General features: G+C 46.6%; 7 protein-coding genes across 7 annotated transcripts; 3 read left to right on the top strand and 4 right to left on the bottom strand.

Annotated features, from left to right (window-relative positions):
* Positions 1-1,316: 1,316 nt before the first annotated feature.
* Positions 1,317-2,337, top strand: AO090010000185 (alpha/beta hydrolase; the record flags this gene model as incomplete). The annotated part of the gene is made up of 2 exons (XM_023233774.1): positions 1,317-1,502; positions 1,687-2,337. The coding sequence occupies 2 exons, from the start codon at positions 1,317-1,319 to the stop codon at positions 2,335-2,337; spliced, it is 837 nt and encodes a 278-aa protein (XP_023094072.1).
* A 785-nt stretch (positions 2,338-3,122) lies between these two features.
* AO090010000186 (MFS transporter) lies at positions 3,123-4,918 on the top strand (the record flags this gene model as incomplete). The annotated part of the gene is made up of 2 exons (XM_001827167.1): positions 3,123-4,523; positions 4,601-4,918. The coding sequence occupies 2 exons, from the start codon at positions 3,123-3,125 to the stop codon at positions 4,916-4,918; spliced, it is 1,719 nt and encodes a 572-aa protein (XP_001827219.1).
* A 680-nt stretch (positions 4,919-5,598) lies between these two features.
* AO090010000187 (uncharacterized protein) lies at positions 5,599-5,984 on the bottom strand (the record flags this gene model as incomplete). The annotated part of the gene is made up of 2 exons (XM_023233773.1): positions 5,599-5,737; positions 5,791-5,984. 2 exons carry the CDS (start codon positions 5,982-5,984, stop codon positions 5,599-5,601), a joined length of 333 nt encoding a protein of 110 aa, XP_023094073.1.
* Positions 5,985-6,686: 702 nt separating this feature from the next.
* Positions 6,687-8,927, bottom strand: AO090010000188 (uncharacterized protein; the record flags this gene model as incomplete). The annotated part of the gene is made up of 11 exons (XM_001827169.3): positions 6,687-7,058; positions 7,111-7,238; positions 7,286-7,372; positions 7,422-7,617; positions 7,673-7,727; positions 7,791-8,055; positions 8,117-8,234; positions 8,292-8,409; positions 8,482-8,609; positions 8,665-8,729; positions 8,786-8,927. The coding sequence occupies 11 exons, from the start codon at positions 8,925-8,927 to the stop codon at positions 6,687-6,689; spliced, it is 1,674 nt and encodes a 557-aa protein (XP_001827221.3).
* A 1,792-nt stretch (positions 8,928-10,719) lies between these two features.
* AO090010000189 (uncharacterized protein) lies at positions 10,720-11,438 on the top strand (the record flags this gene model as incomplete). Its single annotated transcript, XM_001827170.1, has 2 exons — positions 10,720-11,113; positions 11,185-11,438. The coding sequence occupies 2 exons, from the start codon at positions 10,720-10,722 to the stop codon at positions 11,436-11,438; spliced, it is 648 nt and encodes a 215-aa protein (XP_001827222.1).
* A 3,121-nt stretch (positions 11,439-14,559) lies between these two features.
* Positions 14,560-15,375, bottom strand: AO090010000191 (EGFR-like transmembrane domain-containing protein; the record flags this gene model as incomplete). The annotated part of the gene is made up of 2 exons (XM_001827171.3): positions 14,560-14,948; positions 15,006-15,375. The coding sequence occupies 2 exons, from the start codon at positions 15,373-15,375 to the stop codon at positions 14,560-14,562; spliced, it is 759 nt and encodes a 252-aa protein (XP_001827223.3).
* A 2,727-nt stretch (positions 15,376-18,102) lies between these two features.
* On the bottom strand, positions 18,103-19,991 carry AO090010000192 (spherulation-specific family 4 protein; the record flags this gene model as incomplete). The annotated part of the gene is made up of 5 exons (XM_023233771.1): positions 18,103-18,316; positions 18,416-18,683; positions 18,864-19,110; positions 19,235-19,592; positions 19,804-19,991. The coding sequence occupies 5 exons, from the start codon at positions 19,989-19,991 to the stop codon at positions 18,103-18,105; spliced, it is 1,275 nt and encodes a 424-aa protein (XP_023094074.1).
* Positions 19,992-21,231: the final 1,240 nt, after the last annotated feature.

Here is a 21,231-nt window from a genome sequence, read left to right as displayed (position 1 = left end):
TGTTCAACGAGCACGCGCAGGGCATTAAGGCTCCCACTCTCTGCAGCGGTAAAGAAAGGGTCGCAAAAGGTCCCCATGCTAGGGGCGATAGCAGCCCTAGGTTCTTTTGCGAGGTATCGCGTTAATGTGGCCACGTCGTCGCGCTCGATGATTGCGCATAGTAGTCCATCGTAGTCGGTCTCGTAGAGAATAGAACCGTCTATGTCGAAAAACGGGTCGTTGTCTTCTGTCCATCTGTCGGAGGAGCAATGGTGGAACTCACTGTAGGCCATTTGTGTCTTGAACAATGACAATTGCGGCTTGGGGTGGAGATTTGTTGGCGATGAAAAGAAGGACAGGGAGGTAACAGAAATAAATGAGATGACGCTCAGCACCGCCCCACTTAGTATTCTTCTAGTGAGTCTGTCGATGTTACCTCATTTCCTATGTTACTAACATTTTATACTAGTACGATTCATAGGACTTGAATAGCTATAGGTGCCTATGCCAAGCTTTGAAAATCATACATTCGTTTCTCCAGTCTTCGATTTGTTAAACGCAACGATCTAACTTCGTTATAACGAGACGTGCTGCTTGGTAAAAACACAATGTCACCAGCCTACATAAGCCTTTTTCACTAGTAGGAACACTCACAGCCAAACGTGACTTTCGTATTCATTGCTGAATTCATAATCAGCATAGCCTTCAGTCGGCATCGGTAAGTAGAACGTGTCCCGATTGGCGGCCAGGGTGCCGGCGTTTAGGATCACAATGATATGGGGTCAAATCCAAGCCACGTCGAATCCTCAAGATATATATGAATTCAAGATATAATGGCGGCCGAAAGCAATCATGATACATTTGCCTCAGCAATCCTTGTCCAAGGTAGCTTTCGCTGATGCGGGTATGTGAGTATTACAGGGCTTGAATTCTCCCAGGCTTCAACAAAGACATTGATCCTGCCCCTACCTTCACCGTCGAATTACCATAAACGTGCAAATGGAAACGCTCTACAAACTTCTGACGACCAGAAAGAATTTCATATGAATTTTCACACTGCGGAATATGAATTCCATCATATAATAGTAGCCTGGTTGACATGACTCTTATTACCTAGATCAATCAAGGTGCTTAATGATAGATAGCAGTGTATAGGATTCCATTGCTTTTGTGTTAGGGTTTGCCCGGCCGGGTTCGGGGTGGCTTTCTCGGAACCGATCAACTCCAATCTAGCAGGCCAATTTTTCACTGTGCCATAAACCAATCATCCATACCACGACCATCCATCCTAGAGCGTTCACTGTACCTCCATAGTCATATTCTGATTTTCGTTCAATATGCCTTTGACAGATGTGATTCAAAGTTTTATCGCGCATTTTGGAAACCATTGGGGCCCTCCTGTGAATGCAACTTGTGAAGAATACTTCGAGTCATGCCATGCAGCGCTGCCAGAGCCTCTGGATCCAGTTTACGCCTGTCAGAAGAATGTCAAGTACGGAGAGCATGAACGACATCGATTGGACGTAAGTAAGTAAGAACAGACCAAATTGCGAGAGATTAACCCTGGTAGATATACTGGCCACAAAGCATAGCAAAGACAGAAAGACTCCCCGTTGTCGTGTATTTCCACGGGGGAGCTTTCAAAGTGGGTGACAATGAGATTACCCCCCATTTACACGCGAATATCGGTATCTCCTACTATCTTAGTTCTCTCGGAACAATTCTGACAACTTAGGAAAATTCTTCGCGTCCAACAATATGATCGGAATCCTGGGCACGTACCGTTTACTACCCGAGGCTCGGTTTCCTGACGGAATGGACGATGTCACTTCTGCGCTACGATGGATTAAGGCCAATATTCATGAGTATGGAGGGGATGCAAATGGCATCTTTGCCATTGGCCAAAGCGCCGGTGGGGGACATCTGGCCATGGCGTTATTTTCCGGCCGATTACAACAGCAGAACGCGATGCCCAAGGGGGTGATGCTGCAAAGTGCGGCTCTTCTCTATGATCTGTCGCAGGAACAACGCCGGACGAGTATGATTGCTTACTATGCTACGCACGACTTGGACCGGATTTTGGCACAATCTGCCTTAGGGCTGTTCAATGAGCTGGTCACTGCTGAGACCATGATGCCAGCGTTATTCGTGACAGTCGCAGAATTTGACTTTCAAGAGTGTCTGCAAGGGAACCAGAAATTCGTGCGGGCCTTTTCGAAACGAATGAAATATCTTCCAACCTATCAAGTTCTGCCAGGACATAACCATGTTAGCTATTGTTTGTCAATTGGGTTACAGGGGGATGAAGTTGGCCCGAGGATCGTGGAGTGGGTCAGAGACTGCTTGTGTACAGAGTAACTTGCCTAAATATTTCATCAGGTATAATTTCAAATTGAGTTCATGGTTTATTCCCACTATGGATAGGATATATTAGAGTTTATAAAGAAAGTACTCATTGTCAGGCCCTGCTGCTGGCTAAGTGCTTTTGACTACTTGAGTGAAAACAAACTCTCCAAGCTTCCTTCACGCATCCATTCCCGGTAAGAAGCTTCTTAAAAACACGGCTCCATTACAAGTGCCACTATATATCTTATAACATTCTGGAATTATCCCGAGTCTAACTTGCCAGATGAGCACTAGCTAGCTAGTGACAGGTTAGACGCCAGACTATTAGGTAATATGTCCGTAAATCCGTGTTGCATTGTATCAGGCCCAAGATGCTCATGTGAAATGCCATAATATGCGCTCAAAGATGGTTTGACTGTTTTTCTGCAGCATCATCTGCTCTAAGTCCGCTTAATAATCGGGGGCGTGGCATAGTGTGTGAGTTGCTCATTGGATAGCCTGAGGTCCGATAACGGAAGCTGCCGAATAACGCCTTCATACTAGGGCTTTTCTCTAGTGTTCTTGCTAGAACCATGTAATTCAGCCCAAGGTATGCAATTGTAGTCCGTATTTGTCCCCCGGGTGTAATATTCGTGATGTAAAAGTGACTAATTTTCTCATCTGTGGTAAGCAGAGCAGGGGTCGTGCAATATCGTGCATTATCCTCACGCTCATATATATACTTGAACAGAGAGAATACATTTTCGTAAGTAGCGTCTCATCTTGTTTTCTACTATTTGCTTTCTCCCCTCCCAACTATGCAGGCATATCTCCAATACCGCTCAATGAGGAATGATGTCTGCAGACAACTCGATGATCTTCCCGACCGCGCTCGTGCCAGCCTCCGTGATGGGATGTTTCGGCCTGAAGTCACCGATGGTCTCGATCCAAGCAGTTCCCAAACATCCTCGTCGCTGTACTCACCACGGCAGGAACCAGTATCCCATGGATTGTCCTCCCCATTGCCAGGTGTTGAGCTGTTAGAGAAACCTGATGATCATGAAAACCACTGCGAAGTCTTCCTCGTGGGCTGGGACCATGATGAAGATCCCATGAACCCTCGCAATTTCACTGTCACTACACGTGTTATGGCAACGCTCATCGTATCTGCCTTAGCTTTCGTGGTCAGTGCCGCGTCATCCATTGAGTCTGCTGTCCTACGACAAAACAGTGCCGCCTACAATGTGAGCGAGGTTGTCGCGTCTCTAGCCACAGGCATTTTTCTTCTTGGCTTTGCAGCGGGATCCTTAGTGTCCGGGCCTCTATCAGAGATTCTTGGCCGAAATATTGTCTATACTGGCTCTACGTCTCTGTTTATGGTTTTTATTATGGCATCTGGCCTAGCACCTAATATTGGAGCCCAGCTTGCCTTCCGGTTCTTGGCGGGTGTATTCGGCTGTCCACCACTCACTTGTGCAGGTGGGACCGTCGCTGATCTATGGGACCCCCTTGAAAAGACACTGATATTCCCACTGTATGCCATTCTTTCGTTCGGAGGCGCTGTTCTCAGTCCAGTAATTGCGTCCTATTTGGGCCAGGGAACACTCTCGTGGCGCTGGACCAATTGGATAGTCCTAATTATGGCTGGTCTGGTTTTAGGTCTGGTCGTTCTTTTCCAACCTGAGACTTACAGTCCTCTTCTTCTCAAGTGGAAAGCACATCATCTACGGCAGCTGACTGGAGACCCGCGCTATCAATCCAAGTTGGACCTTGACCGCACATCTCTTCTGTCCCGCATTGTTACAGCTTGTGGTCGACAATTCTCCCTGGCTATGTATGAGCCGATCATTCTTTTACTTGCCTTGTATATGACGATCCTGTACATTGTTCTTTTCACCTTTTTTGACGGATACACACACATCTTCAGCGATGTGCACGATCTATCGCAAGGGCTGACAAATATAACTTGGGTAGCGATGTACGTGGGCATCATGCTCGCAGGGTTGATTGTGCCGGGAATGTACTCAAGCATGAAGAACGCTCTGAAAGAGGAGATCCCATCTAGGGATGACAATGGCAACGACAACGGCGCCTCCTCAAACGGACAATCCCCACCGACAAAGTCCCCCTCATTTAATCCAGAGAACAGGCTCTGGTATGCCATGATAGGCGCCCCGGAAATTCCAATCAGTCTGTTCTGGATGGGCTGGACAGACTATGTAAGTCATTGAGCTGTCAGGCGCCAACCCTCCCACTCGATCCATTTAACGCCACTAACACGAACGATGTTCTTTAGAAAAATATATCTGTTTGGTCTCCTATCGTTGGATCGTCTCTGTTCGGCTTCGGTAGCATCTGTATGTTTATCTCCAGTTACATGTACGTGATCGACGCGTACGAGATCTATGCTGCCTCGGCATTAGGTTTCATGACTGTCACCCGCTACTGCGCTGCGGGCGGTATGACTGTTGCCGGGGTTCCATTTTATAATAATGTCGGGGTGCAATGGACTTTGACGATCTTGGGTATCATTAGTGCTGTGATGGTGCCGGTACCCTATATATTCTGGAAGTTTGGGAAGGTCATTCGTGGATGGAGTCGGTATGCCGTTTGAGTCATCATTTCATCCGTTTGATGCAAGTGTTAAAGAGATGGTGCTGTGCTCTGGCAGTTCTGAAGGGGCTGAGAACCTCCACTCTATGAATCAAGATAAGGAAGGTCTGGGTTGACCATAAGGAAAGATAGAACTGCCCCGTTTGTAAAAGTATGGAGAAGCTCAGTATGAAGTTCAGCCTTCCTTATAGACATTTACAATACTGCCCAATAACTATATCTGTTCGTATTCCAATATGAAATCTTTTCCCAAGGCCATAGAAGGAGCATTGCCCACATTGATACTTGAACCAGCTGTAGGAAATGAGAGGTCCACCATTAACCGAGATCACCACGATACATGACACAGACCATAGTAAATGAAATAGTATATATAAAATAATCACACATTAAGCTAATTAAATACTATGCTGAAAAGCTCGACATGAAATATCACACATGAGTCAAGGAAAGACAATCATCACCGCTTCACCATAAATAATAGTACAGGCCACAAAGTCCCCAGTATCAAGACGCCTCTCGAATCCTCCATGCAGCAATGTATTTCGCGCCAAGGCCACACCGATCAGACCTTAACCTCCATAACACCATTGTAGCTGCAACGCTTAGGGACACCTTCCTGGGGGTTTTCCTTGCACTCCCACTTGTTGCCAGGGGCATCCTCGCTGAACGACGCCTGGCCTATCTCCTCAATTGAGTCAGAAACCCGCTCGATCTCAATAGTGAACTTGTCGAAGTCTTTGGCTCCGCCCAAGAGCCGGATGTAGTAGTTGTTGTTCGCGCAACGAGCATTCGAAGGGGGGGGGTTGAGTTGGTGGACCTTTGTATAAGGAGTTAGTATAAGTAGGTCTTGGGTCAAGTGTATGCACTCACCACTTAACAGCGCAGTCAGTTTGAGTATCCTCGGGGTAGTTGGGGTCGGTGAGAGAAAACTGAATGTCAGAATCGCCGAGCTTGGAGGATTTCGCTGTCAGTCCAGTGAGTTTTAGGGATTCGCTTCGGACGTTGACGGGGCTTGCCAGTGCAGTGCTGGCTGCCAAAAGGAGAGAGATGGCAGTGAACTTCATTATGAGGGAGTTAATTGAGAGATTGTATCTAGGTTGGATATAAGGAGATGTAGAGAGTGTGGCTTTGAATTGCTTCGGATGCGTTGAGGTTTTTGGTTTGCTGGATGGGATATCGTATCTCTGCTGGAAAAAAACAACCGTATATACCTCTGATGGCTTTGGTAGCCTATAGTCCTGAAGCACCTTTTGATATTCCATAAATAGACAATGTCAACAAAAGCCTGAGATACCTCATTAAGGCCAGCCAATATAGTTTGTATCCAGAAACAGCTCATTCCAAGAGAAGGCTGAGTAGGGCTGTATGTGCTCAATAGGGTATCTTTTTGGCCGATCCGGGGCTGGCGCGCCGATCATGCTACTTAGGGCGACTTAATGTATGATAATCAGCTGTTCGGCATGTCGGAGGGTGATTGCATATTAATTGTTTGGTTACTGGCATAATTCTCGTTTTCCAGGGGCAAAGAATATAGAGTTGTTCAAAGGTGGAGGTCTACAGGTATTTTAGAAGATGTTAAGTGTCAACTGTAGTTATAAACTCCTATAAATAAACTATGCTACCGAAATGAGGCGATAATCGGACTCTCGTTCAGCCACTTTTTGCATGATACTATCAACGTTGCTTTATCCTTCGGCACACTAGTCCGTATCATTTGAGCCTTGGCCTTTGGTTCATAAGATCAAATCCAGTTGATGATGTATGAATCAAGTGGGAACATCTGCCTGGTCCACCATTTCAAGCACCGTGAAACGAATGCGACCTTCATTCGGAACACTGTATGGCAATGCTCCAATCGACTTCGCGTCGTCCACGCCCTCACCTGGGTTTTGACCCCGCAGCGACAATGCGATAATACCTTTTTGCCTGCCATCCGGACCGTACACCAACAGACAACATTTGTCCCCATTGCGCATGGGTCCCTCTCGCTCTTGGTCGCGGAACTCGAAAAGTGTCGCCTCGTGCTTGGGTCCAGCTGCCAAAACCGTTATCTCTTTCCCATTTTGGTTGAAGAGAATGGCGCGAAGCCATAGGCCCCTTTTGCGGTTGAAGATCTGGTACCTCACTCCATAGTGTAGCTATTTGTCTGCATCAGTACATATTTCTATATAGTTCTTCTAGGAAACGCACGGCTGGAGCTTGATTCAAGAGGGTTTCGACCTCGATGTCATATACAGTATCGGTGCTGTTGTCTTCAAATGCCAATCCAGGGTGGCCACTATCGTAGAGTTCCTGGATCGCGTAGGGGATTTGATAATCTAATCAAATTAACTGTGAACCTCTCCTTGTTCCGGGTTGTACTTACTGGCCCACTGGCCTGATTGTAAACCTTTTATGGCCGCAAAGGGGTCCTTTGTAAGTTCGTTGGTGTACAGCTGAGTCACTTCCTGGCCTGTTCTGGTTAGTATGGGTTCGTACAGATAGACTACAGAGGATCATACGAATTCTCCACGCGTGGTGGAGTGATAAATACTCGGGCTTGTTTTTGTCTGCCCTTTGCCATGCATCCAGGCCAAGCCGGAAGCTGACCGTCTCCTTCCTTCGAGTGATTTCAGCAAGTTTGTTGAACCTGTCTGGGACATCTTCATAGCCGGGTATTCGGCCGATGAAATCGCCCAGAGGGATGACGTCTTCTTGCTAGAGGATATTAGCACCTGAGATAGTGGAGCTATCGTCAGATCGAGTGAAATACCTTGATGACACGCCAGTTTTGAAACGGAGCGACCGTAGGACACCACGCAGGAGGGCTATAATATAGAATTAGCATAAGCCTTGTGTGTGTGTGTAAGGTAAACAAAAGAGTGACTTGCTTGTTGCAGAGAAGGGTATCACCGCCCTGGGCTTGCCATGAGATGGAGCTCTGCATACTCCGTCTGGCATCGCTGTCTTGGCCCGACTGTCCATTCTCTTGACTGTAGCTGGCACTACCAGACACAAACTTGGATGAGAATGAGGCACTAGCTGAGATCTTCATCTGCTTGGTAGCTTCACTTTCGCTACTGGTACCCAACGTGCTGAACTTTTCTGATGAAAACAGTCTCCCACCGAGTTCGACGCGCGTGGCGAAAAAGTGGCCTGTTGTTGCGCGTGTCAATAATGCGAGGTACTATTTGCCGTAGCGTTGGATTTATCCTACCGTATTTATGGTGAAAGGCAATCAGAGAGTTGACATCCTTGACCCTGATAAGATCCTGGCTACATTCATCGGATAGTGCCAAACTGTACTCATCCAAATGCAGCACCACTCGAGGAAACTAATAATACCGGATTAGATGAGGGTTAAAAGAGTACAATGCCATATTGAAACATACATTGTAGGTGATGTTCATAGTGCTGCTTTCTGCCGTGCTCTGCTTGCTCAACGCATTGCTTTCACTCGAGGAGAAGCCAGCACTGACAGCGGCACTGAATCCAAACGCTCCTCCTTCACTAAGAATTGTTAGCATACCCATCTAAGGCTATATGGAGACTGTTATGGTTCAAACGTGGATTTATTCATACATAGAAGCTTCTGCCTCAATGGAGGAGAATGAACTACGAGCCATAGCCGTTGCCACAGACGACTTAGTCTCAAAAGTATCCACGTATGAATCGTCTGCCACCACAAACCGGGGGATATGGAATTGTTGCTACTGAATTAGCATCATTTTATCATTATGGTCATCAAAACAGAATAGAGCTCACCTCAATTTTGACCTCTGAATCCGAAATTTCATGCGGCTGGAACTTTCTCGGTTTCAACACAAAGGCTACACTTGTTAAACCATATCCAGTTTTAATAGGTATGGAATTCTTTTTTACATACCACTGTATGGCGCACGTTCAATCCGACGGAACTTGAGCTTTTTGCTTCCATCGGACGCTCGGCCCAGATTGGAAAACACCAATCGAGAAGCGCTTGTGAGGCTATTGTTGCGGATGACAATATTCCACTCCTTCTCTGACATATCGGCGGGGTTGCTATGACAGTGAGTAAACTCAAGAAATATAATCGATCAATCAAGGAGCCCTACGTGGCATCTTCGCTAGCCTCCGCCACCCAGTCGGCCTTGTTGAAGGAGCTGGTGAGCTGGTCTAGTGAAGCTTTGAGCAACTCCGGTTTGTCCTGAATGGTCAGCTGAGTGTAGAGGTAAGCAGTGTGATGGCGACGTACACTGAGTTTGAGGTTGAGTTCTTTCTTAAGAGTTTCCTTGGCTTCATCACTTAAGCCAGTGGTAGTCTTTTTGCTCTTAAGGTAGACGTAGACATTGTAGATATTCTTCTTTTTCTTATCATCGCCCTCCTCCTTGTCCTAGACCCAGTGAGCGTTTTTATTGTAGAGTATTGCTAGATCCAGCGACAAACCTCTCCTCCCTCGGATAAAATATCCACATAATCCGAGAAGGACGAAGCATCATTGACTAGAGCTCCAGACGGTGAGCAAAATGAACATCCGACCCTATGATACAATCAGCGTAATCCAATGAACAGAGACAGGAAACGTACTTGCTAGCATCCAAGCCACCGTTCTCAATGAGCGCCGACCGCACGTCGGACAGCTTCTTGCTGCTAATGTCAAAGTCCTTCAAAGGGACACAGTTCGTTCTCTTGACTGTGTCATCTTTGGCGTTAAAGAGGTTGACATCTAGGCGGATGGCAGCCATGATTTTGATTCAACAGTATGAAAGAATTGACAGCTGGGGTGAAGAATAAGAGAAGAGAAAAATTCCCACTGAAGGATAATCTTGACTTTAAATGTTTTGGTTTGGGCTGGCAGCTGGCAAAATCACATTAACACCCAAGACTCTTCAGCTGTCCAGCTAGTAGTCAACAAACCACAGCTGAACCCCGCGATCTACATATTTAGAGCCGCTGATTGGTCCTGTTAAGACGAAGATCGAACGCCAGTGCCAGAAGGTGGTAAAGGGGTGAGTTGTCTGAACTCTACACGATCCACTCCGGTTATGATAGGTCGGATTCCCCATTCTTCAGTTTTGGTGGCTTATCGTGGGCTCGTCTAGCCCAGAACGCATGTTCAAAACATGTCCCAATTGTGCCAGTTGTTCCAATTCTTGGTGCATGTCGTCTTTCATTTTTCTTTCAATTCTCTTTTATTTCATTGCTCAAGTTCCTGAAAAAGCAGTCTTTTTGTTGATGCTTATTCATGAGATTGCTCTCTATACAGAAGTATCTACTCAATTGTACGGGATATATGCAGCGCGCTGGTGGTGGAGAGGAAAGTTGCCCCAGAAGATGCGATAATATATTTTTTTTTGTCTAGATGTGTACGTCTATATTGTGAAAGAGGTTATTCTATATCAGTAGTTTTCGAAAATCTTTATAAACATGTCATAAGGGGAGCTCCCCAAGAGTTAGCGATATAAGGTATACTCTTCTGTTTTAAACCACTATAAATATAGATTTTTTTTAAAAAAAAAAAAATTCGAGTCTTCAGATATATTTTGCAGAAATAAGAATAAAGGTTTCGCGCTAAATTACCGGATAGCACGTTATCCCGCATTCCAATATCTTATACTTGAGTCGTTTTATCTTGATGCCTACAAGGCTACAACAGCTACACTGAATATTACACTCAATGTCTGCACTCAATGAGAAGTATTTCTTGTTTCCTGAAGTCGTCAAATGCCATCAAGATGTCGTGACACACATTCAAAGATATTTAAGTCGTAGAATTCCCCTTTCGAACTAATAAAAGCAGACCATCTCTTTTTTGTATCTCATTCTACCCAATCAAGCACCATGACTACTCCCAGCTACACTATTCGTGCCGTCGAACACTCTGACATTCCTGCGCTGGGTGAGCTTCTGTACACCTCCAAGCTGGCTCTAACTATCAACCGCCTTTTGTTCAAAAACTGGCCCAATGAAGCTACCCAACGGCAGAACTACCTCGGTGCATTGGAAGGCATCGACGTGGATTCACCCAAATCACGGACTGTAGTTGACAACGACACCGGTGAAGTCATTGGCCATCTTGCCCTTAACCGCCGCCGACCAGTAGAGAAACTGGAACAGTCCCAAGGGGAGACCAAAAAGCCGTATCTCCCTAACTTCTTCGCCCCTGAAGTTGTGACGGCGGTGTTGGAAGCAGTTGCCACCATTAACGAAGAAGTAAAGACCTTCGACCGTTATGGTAAGCATCTATTTAAAGTCGCTCCCTAGTAATCACTTGATATGGTGGTTAATGTGCTTAATCTTCGTCAGAGATTACATACATCGTTGTGAAGCCAGAATACCGTCATCGTGGTATTGGAAAGAATTTGATGGACTATGTGTTCAACCAGGCACGGTCTGCAGGTGTGCCTGTTGCCGTCAACGCTGAGCCGCAGATCTATGAGTTTTTCAAGAGATATGACTTCCATGATACGAAGCATGTAGATTTCGATCTTGCTCAATGGGCTCCGCCATACTCGGGCTTTGGCATTTTCAGGTTGGCCGGGTTGATATGGCACCCTTGATGATAATGGTATTTTACAATCAATGGAGATAGCTCGTAGTGGAAGATGTTGAGACCATGGGATTTGGGATATCGGAAAGATAGGTACTACTTTTAGTTGCGTTTTCAAGCATTTATAGCCAGATGGTCATACTCTTTCTTGGCTTCAATCTCAAGCCTTAATGCCAAGTAACACTAAGCCTAGTAATCTTGACGGAACAACAACTCTCCGATACCGAGTATTGTATGGAACAGTTAAGTGAAAGGAATAGTATACTGTAATCAATTATTTCCTGGACCCTAGTAGGTATCTTTGTATAAGCTGTAGGAATACTATTTCAGCTCCGTGGGTGGCGACTCCTAATCGGCTTACGTACGGGAATCGTGCTGTGGCTGTGTTGTTGTGTTATTATTATTAGTGTCGATCGGAACAAAGTTCCATCGGATGCGTTGTTTACCCCTCAGCCCTCAACCCTTAACCCTTAACCCCCCCTCCGTGAAAACGCTCTATATGGCATAGGGGCTCAACCCCTCTTCCTGCAGGCCCCTGAAAATGGCGGAATGGCGTGAGAATGGCTCCATCTTTGCCTTGTGGATGCTCAGCTGAGAAGCGGAGACCCCTCTTGATCCAATGAAAGAGGATGCCCATGAGAAGGTGGATATCGTCGTGGCCGGCAGTGGATACAATCGTATCTCACCGCAACGATCGATTTTTGGGCTGAATGCCGATCTATTCGGTTCGAGTGTTTTGGGATCTATCTAAATAGCCCCTCGGCCTCTCCCCCTCTCCTTTTCTTTTTCTCTCTCCTTATCCATTACATCTTTTTCTGATCTTTCCCAGACAAGACCACTTTCATCCAAACAAAATGGGTTTCTTTGGTACGTTGTTCTTTCACTAGATATCCTCTTCCTCTCAATGTTATACTGACTGTAATCACTGTCCACTAGACAACGACCACGAGAACGCTCAACACCACAAGGAGGTCCACCAGAAAGAAGGCCATGAGGGACACTGGTCCCACGACGCCATCGGCGGTGCCGCTGCCTACGAGGCCATGAAGGCCTTCAACGACCACCAGGCAAAGAACGGTATTGTCACCAATTGTCTTCCGGTCAATTTGTTCACGTAGGCTGATTCTATTCTTCCCGACCATAGGAAAGCCCCAGGACCATGCCCAGGCTAAGCAGATCGCCGCTGGCCTCGCCACCGCTGCTGTCACTCACCTCTTCGAGACCAAGGGTCTCAACTTCATTGACAGGGAGAAGGCTGAGTACCGTGCCAAGAAGGACGCTGAGGAGGCCATTGACCGTCACTATCAGGGTTGATCTTCGCCGTTGACTCTTGACCGTCCATGATGTATATACCATGAATATGAATACCAATTAACGTTTAAGGCGAAATGTTCTTCTGTTTCTCCCCTCCTAGATCGTAAAGAGCTGAAGCTCTCACTGCGCTATCTTCTCTATTTTAATCCGCGATTCTCTCTTGTGCCAATAATCCTTCAGCACGAGTTACCGGTATTAAACGAATAGCAAGGAAGCTACAACGGCTAAAGCCACGTATGTCTCTGCAGGGTTAACTGATGTTAACAAATTCACTAGCGAGAACCCCGAGGGATCTCTAGTTTAGGCTCTTCTGAATTATCTGAATTGGAGTATTTTTGAATCTTATCAAGGGAAGTTAAACATGCATCAGCTGGAAGGCTGTTTTTAGATTTCCGTTTAGGGATATAGAAAGAGGGGCAGCATTGCCGCCACGTAGTTCCACTTCAACCTCGGATCCTCAGCCAGCTTCAATTCCGTTCTCTGGACATGTTCCTGGAATGAAAAGCGACTTGGAGAATGTCATTCGAAAATACCAGCTGATCACCAATGCCCTCAAACCTTTCTGGTCAATGTACGAGAGTTCATGATTCAACATATCAAGCTCAACGAGCAAGTGCAGGACGTGGGGGCTTCATCTCTGCCCCCTACGTGGTCCCATTAAAGTCAACAATGCACAATTAGTACAATTGCCGCTCGAAGTGGGGGCATATACTCCATGGAGGGACATTACTGGTCCTCTTGCTCAGATGCATGGAGATAGGACCTTGGTGTTAGCTGTGTCGGAACGCGATGTGGAATCTGCACAGACACCTGTTAATTGGACCGTTCGTCACTATCAGTGGTCTATGCGTGTCAGTGAGTGTGGCTGTGCTTGTCTTCTAGTCCAGTAGAAAGATTAGACGTTCATATACCTTTCGTATTGTGATATGTTTGTTGACTTGTGCAGAATTCCCGGAATGAGGTTGCTACATGACGCCACTGAGGACGTTTATTAGAGTTCTACTTTGGAATTCAATCCAGATGGTGTGCTTGGGATGGAAATATTACCCGAAGCTGTAGCAGGTCCGGACTACTCGGGCTATCAGGGTACTCAACATGCCACGATTCTCTCCTTGGTTGCATTAATTGTGTTTGATGCAGGTGCAGTCCGGGTGTTACTCGGTAAAAGTGCAGCTACTTACGCTATACCTTCTGATTCGTCCACTACTTCCTCAAAGCCGTTCACAGCAGCTGCGCAGACCCCGGAATCCCTTCCTAGAGCAAGTTGACGATCTACCTTTGATCCCGTGGGTACTAATAACCACTGATCCATATCATTTCATACCCCGTACACGGTCAATACAAAGCATAACATCACTGGAGACTGCTTTGAAAGACAGAAATAGTGGATTGGACTCTCAGCCCAATGACGAACTCAACTTTGATGTCCAATAGTTGCAACTTAAGAGCTTGGGCCATCCTAGAGAATGCCATGTTCGAGCCTACCAAATGCCTATCCGGGCACTGACCCTCAGATTTAGGGCCATTGCAGCCCTACGTTTGGGTATGGAACATATTCATGTAGGTTTCAGGCTTAGGGTGAGTAGGCTCGAGGAGCCATTATGGATTTTGTATCTACGACAGCTTACCATCATTCATGGTATAAGCATCTCAGCCATGCCGCCAGGCTATACATATACGCATTAGCACAATGTGTTAGTTCAAATAATAATAGATCCAATCGAGTGTTATACACATGGCGCGGTGCCCGTATGATAAACGAGAACCAGCATATTTAGCAGTTTCATATAACCTAATCATTATCAACTATAGACTGTCTACCGGGTCTCTGTGGTCTCCGGCAGTTCATGAACCTCATGGACCGCCTGACTGGGCGGACTCGACGGCAACTCAGTCAGCTCACCCTGAGGCAAAGATTCCGGGTTTTTACGATAACCGGGGGGTGGTTGTAAATCTGAACCTGGTCCAAATTGTTTCTTTTGTCGTCGACGCCGAAGCAAGTACCAGGCCAAGGCAGCGATCAGAGCGACACCAGCCACACAACCAACAACAATACCAGCGATTGCACCTCTGGGGTCATCATCAGAGCTGGATACATAATCAGATGTAGATGTTTCGGACGTATGAGGCGCGGATGCAGATGTAGATGTCGCGGTAGACGTTGAAGTTGCTATACGAGGGTACGTGAAGGTCGTGGACGAGATAGCTATACCGATTCCTTATCAGAGCTTTCGACCAAGACATGATATCCCTAACGACGTACTTTGCACTATTGGGTTCAGGATTGTGTGGGAAGCCCCCTCGGGCTGTTTTGCGCACCCGACACTATCATTGTATTTCTTTTTTGATGTCCAAAACCCCTGGTCTTCTTCCTTACAGCAGAAGAGGCCATAATGTTCGTACATGGTCCAGCTTGCGTTGGCGCAATGAGCTATCCGGAAAAGCGGTTCCCGACAATCTGCCTCGTTCGGGCAACAGATCGGATTTTTGTTGTTGTCTGATACCTTGCAGGTGCTTTCCGATGGACAGCAGGCAACAAAACCATCCCAGGTAGCCCTACATTGCTTAGTACGCTCGGGGCAGCTACCGTTCACACGAAGGGAATATCCGAACGGAGGATCGTAAGACACCATTCTCAGAGGTGGTGGAAAGGGGGTGAGATGATAAGAGGAACATATACTATCATGCAATATGGTATGAGCGACGGGCTCTTTGCTATTTCATGAACTTCAAGAGACAGGACCTTCGCGCATTAGCTATGGACAAACGAGGTTGAAAAAAGGTGCGGATGACCAACAAAATCACGTCTCAACAGGCTAGATGATGATCCAGGCTAGAATAATCACCCGGACGAACGGCCACCTTCACAAACGGACATGGACCCATCTTGGCCCCTGACCCTCCTCCAAATTCGTTGTTTGTGCCAGCAAAGCAACCAGCCCGTCTATGAACAAATCTCACAATTTGTACGATAATTGGGTGTGACTATAGGCAGATTTAGAACACTCCGGCCCCAATCAATATCTTTCAGCCATGGATCCACCTTTTCTGTGGAAGCAAGCCCTCATACGTTGGGGACTGCCATATATGTGTGTAGGGATACCCTCGCTGTGGCCCTAAACACTTGCAATCCGATTGAGAAAAAGGCATATCATTAGCCTGAAAGGTTGCCCGATTGCCCATTCTGTCTAGCAATGCCACAGTTCAGCACAGAATCTTCGATCATGTGTGGCCATATTGTCGATTTCCAATCTCTTTGTTTAAGAGTCCAAGAGGTTTGATAAGGGAGCTCGCTATATTCCTCTTCAGTCAAGCGAACTTGGCTCCTGCATCACTCAGTGGCACTTGTTCAGGACTTGACACCATTCTCATTATCAGCCCTTAAGTACATGGCAACTGAAGCTGTCAGAGCGATATGTAATTCTCTGAGAAATCTAGTATCGATGTTTTGTAGGGCCATTTTCCTTGCCCTCAACGCGATGCGCTCGATTGTATCGATATGTCAATCCCCACTTCAAGTTCGCATGCAACCAAAAACAATATCTCCCAAGTATGAAATCTAGAGTTACAGTCATTCTTTCTCCTTGACATACTATGGAGACAAACTCTCATTAACACTCAAGTATCGAAGTCCCACTCGGCCACTATTGTTGTATGCGACTGCTAACAGATGACTATTAGCAATCACATATACAATGAACAATTGACAAGATTACAGTTCGCCGTGCTCTACTTCGGCCTTTGGCAGTGAAAATGTTCAATATATCCATCTCCAGCCATAACTGCGATCTTTCAAACGCAGATGTACTCATCTCTACCTAACCTCTGTATGCTCACTTTTGGGGTTGGACTTCGTGCAACGCCCAATGGCGCTCGCTCAGAGAACTTTCTATATAGGGACTATTTTACCTTCCAAAGAGCTGCAGTACCTACATAGTGCAAGTCTTGATATCCTGCCGCATAGTGTTATACTTCGTTCTATCAGAAACAGAAATGTGACAAGTGGAAGCGCCCACTCTGGAAGAGCTGGCGTAGACGCTACAATATCGATCCAACCATAAGAGACGCAACTGAGTGGGCTCAGTGATGTCGATCGTGTACATGTCGATCGGACAAGTGTCGATCTCATTGCTAAACCACGGCTAACTTACCGATACGAATGCTAAGACGAAGATCGTGGAGAAGTCTTCCATGGCTCGCTAATGATACGGGATATAGTTCCGTGGGCTGATAGTAATCTATCCCATGCCCACTCGACCAAAATGCTATGGACATCAAGGTCGCGCCTTGAACACTTTATCTACCTAAAATATATATCGACTGAGCTCACTCTGTAGGAATATAAATCAGTACACAACAATGAGATCCACAAACACAACCACATATACCAACACTCTGTTGAAGCCGCTTGCAATGGGCAAACAGCGATCTATTCACAGGAAAATGTGGAGCAAACTACTAGTATCCATCCATGCCAACTAACCTACTTAATCTCAACGACGGTAACAATAGATACTCGAGACACAGCATCAACCTCTAGTGCACTCACGTATAGTTAGAACTCATCACCAGGAAATCCAAGGACAATCATTATATAAGAATTGAGCTGTGATATGATCTCCCAGCTAGACAGCCAACACTATACTTTTATCAAGAGACCATACTAACAGTCGTGTCATATGAGCACTGCACTCGCATTCCAACATCCCTCATACACCCCATCACATGTCTCTGGCACTACTATCCAAGTCTCAGCAATACTACACCTATATCTACATCTACTCCCCATAACCTATACCCATATGCCACCTCAAGATCATAACATATCTACACCCCCAATACAATCAACCAGAAATGACCAAGACCAAGAAAACGCTCAACTCAGCCCATCCCTCCAACCCAGTCATTCACCAGTCACAAGTCCAGTCCGATACAAGTACATACATACCATGCATATCCCCTTCTTTACGACACCTGCACCACTCTCCCAATAAGAGCATGACACCCATCACCACCAACGCAAGGACTCTATTCTATTCTAAGAATAGAGCTATGCACATCCAGAACAAACCCTTCCATACCAATCAATGACCGCCCACTTCAACCCAGCGCCAACCCAAACCTCCAACTCCAGACCCGATCCCCGAACAGGCACCCTACATTCAATAATGAATACACCAGTCCAGCCCCTCCGTCGAACAAGAACGTGCCCTCCAAGCCCTTCAAACAAGACCCAAGAAAAGAGAGAGAGAAAAGCTTGGCACAACCCCCTTGCATCTATCTCCCCTTTCCTTCACCCAAGACCCATCTTCCCCTTTCCGCCCCTTTATTTTAAGTTCCCAAATCTAGATGTTCTAACTTTATCTTTTGCCATTGCCGAGCACGAGCTGGGTTTGATTTTGAATTTGAAGAGCCGATTCGGCATCCGGGCCCATTGCTACGGTACGGGATTGAGGAAAACTTGGGACGGGGTCCACTTTTCCCCTGAGGAGGGATCGCTTGTACCTGAGGAACCGGAATTGAGGTTCCACTGGTGAAACGAAGAACTTGTCAGTCCCTAGCGTGAACGGTGGGCTTGGGTTTTTTTTTTTTTTTTTTGTGTGGGAGAACTACCGAATACCTTTACTTAAATAGTGTATTGTGGACTGTACTCTATAGTAGAGATTGACTGACAGGAGGATACTAGGGAATAGTGTAGTGATTTTCTCTAGTGTAAAGAATCGTCTATGTTTCTTGATGGTCCGTTCTCGGAGATGTTCGCTTAAGAACACCCGGAGTGATCCGCTCGGTTCTATGTGCACTGAACATGATGATAATCCAAAAAAAACAATACACTCGGTCGGCAAAACGATGGGAAAAGCATCCATCAGGAACCTTACTGGGTTGTTCCGGGGAAACCTTTTCCAAGGGACAGGACAGACATGAAACACTGGCGGTGTTGCTATATTGAGAAACAAGATAGGGTAAGGGTTTGGTCGAAAGAAAATTCTGACCCGGCGGAAAACTCCAGCCACAGCCGCTGCTCCACAACCACCGCAGGTCAAACTTCCTCAAGCCTCCGACTGTGAAGCCTCCACCATGGTAGTCCAGCTACTCGGCCCAAAGCGCTCGTAGAACTCACCAAACAACTCAGTAACAAATAGGTATGCCGCCCGATGACGTAGGTCGTGCACCAATGGGCGCAAGTCATCCCGTGGTACCGAATGTATCATAAATCCACATCTGGCCCGATCGTAATGGAGTTGGCGGAGGCGTTGCTGGACTTCATTCGACCGATAACGAGAATAAGGTTCCTCGCAAGTCAGGATCAGATCGGGTCCTATATTAGCCAGGGGCGCATCTGGCGGTGTTCCTGGGTTCTGGATGACCTGGAAAATCCTCAAGAAGATCAGTCTCCTTTTCTCGGAAATGTGCGGTGCGGCTCTGATTGGGTATGGGAGAAGGTTTCCTTTGCTTTTACTGATCGGCAGGGGTGGGGACAAGGTATCTCACCAATCGGTTACCTAAAAGCCCCGGCGTGCTTTTAATACGATCTTGTAGGATGGCCAGGTACTCGACAGCTTCGGGGGAGGAGAGGTTCGGAGTCTCGTCGAGGAAGATGCCTCCCACGCCCAGACCAGTTTTCACGTAATCATCAGCCCAGGTGGCATATGTCTGAACCTCTTCCAAGGCTTCCTGGAGGGGCTTCTTGCAGTAGTTAATGGCGATGTAACCTACGGTGACCACGTTCGCATAACGATTCAATCTAGCCACTTCGCGAACGTAGTTGGCGTCTGGCAATGGGGAGGCACCCGGTCCACTGTTGGGATTGACAATGACCAGAAAATGCAGGTCGGGATAAGCGGAGATGCTACAGGTACCGAGTTAGATATGTTTGCTTTTTCTTTTTCTTTTTTTTTATTTGTTTCTTTTCCTCAGTGATTTTATGTATATTTTCTTTTTTTTTTTTTTTTTTTTTCCCCTCTTGTTGTTATTTCCAACGGGAAAGGCGTTCGTTCGGGCAGTGGAGGTCAAAATTGACGGGCGAAAAGGCAAAAGTAAAAGAAAAGGGCAATCCTTACGAGTCATAGAGTGGATCCCAGGTTGTTGGCGACAGTGGATAAATGTACAGAGGCACAATAATGCCTGATGGAGGTGGCGTCTGCATCGTCGTTGGCGAGGTTTCGTTTTGCTCTGCTTTCTTTTTCTGTCGGTCGCTCAGTCGCATTTTGATCCTTTTTATAGGATCCCACGCCTGCAACGCCTGCATTTCGCGACCGTGTCGTACTCAATTGGGGAGTTAGAATTACTCAATCGTGCTGACCGTGTCTCTCGTCCGTGGGAAAAGCCACTGATTCCAAATCAAGGCGGGATCCTGGTAGGAACTTGGAGCGAAAGTGGTATTTAAAGTTGACGCCAGCCAACTCAGCCATGGCGGCGCGGGTGGAGATTTTCGAGCAGCATTAGTTCACGGATCTATAATTTAGATCCTCTTGGTACTTCTGCTCTCGACGAATCGCTATCGACTGCCCCTCCGCAGCCTGTCTCGACTGGAAAATTTATACACCTTGTTATACATGCAGGGCTACGGAACATATCGAAGGTTTATACGAATTCCGCTGATGACCCAAACCTCATCCGACAGCTCGTCATGACAGATCATGTCGTGTCGGTACAACATTGCAGAGTTTTTCATTAAGCTTCAAAGATTCCCGTAAAAAAACCTCCGAGACGCTCGCGATCATCAGGCAACCTGCACGACTGACACGGCTGCGGCTTAACCTTTCTGTGTGTTAACATCGAGCCATAGCGACATATGGTACGTAGTATTGATCAGGGTATACTTTCTCCTGGTGCAAGTGCCATCAAGTTCGCTTTCCGAGCCAGAACGCATGACTGGACTTTTTTTTTTCCTTGATTTTTCAATAGTGTCAAAGGTGTCGGCAGCGTCACTCTCAGGGGCCGTCCGCGGCACCCGCCATAGCGGCTGACTTTTTTAATGACCAAAAAATCCCACATAAAGCATTATAAGCGACATCGTGTTGGAAGGTGTGAGGCCTCTGAATCGCATGTTAAGACTGTACTTTCAATAGCTGCGGTCGGGGAGGATCCGCCGACTACTTCAATAGTCCTCGAAACCTCACTCGGCATGATTGAGCTTTGGCTGGAGACTTCAAAAGAGACCAAATCTCGGCTGCCGCCCGAAGTAGAGACCGGTCTGTTCAAGTTCTCATCGAGTTAAGATCCAAGAAGCCAAGTTGTGGAAGTGATCAGCGCCTGCTAGCCGAGTCCGGTTCGGATCTATTTAGATCGGTCAGCATCCGTTCCTTCTCGTGGTGGAGAAAAGCCGAGAATTAAGAACTTTTCACTCACAACCGTGGGTCTGATGTGTATACTCGATCGTAGAACATTTCTGAGCAGTATCAGAACAGTGGGGGTCTTCTCACATTGTCTCAGAAAGTAAAAATCTTTTTCCAGAAAACAACCACTATCGAATGTAGGGCAACAGG

The sequence above is a fragment of the Aspergillus oryzae genome, chromosome 8, assembly GCF_000184455.2.
Source record: "Aspergillus oryzae RIB40 DNA, chromosome 8".
NCBI classification, from domain to species: domain Eukaryota; kingdom Fungi; phylum Ascomycota; class Eurotiomycetes; order Eurotiales; family Aspergillaceae; genus Aspergillus; species Aspergillus oryzae.
The sequence above is the reverse complement of the archived record's forward strand: the minus strand, read 5'-3'. Positions and strand labels throughout refer to the sequence as shown.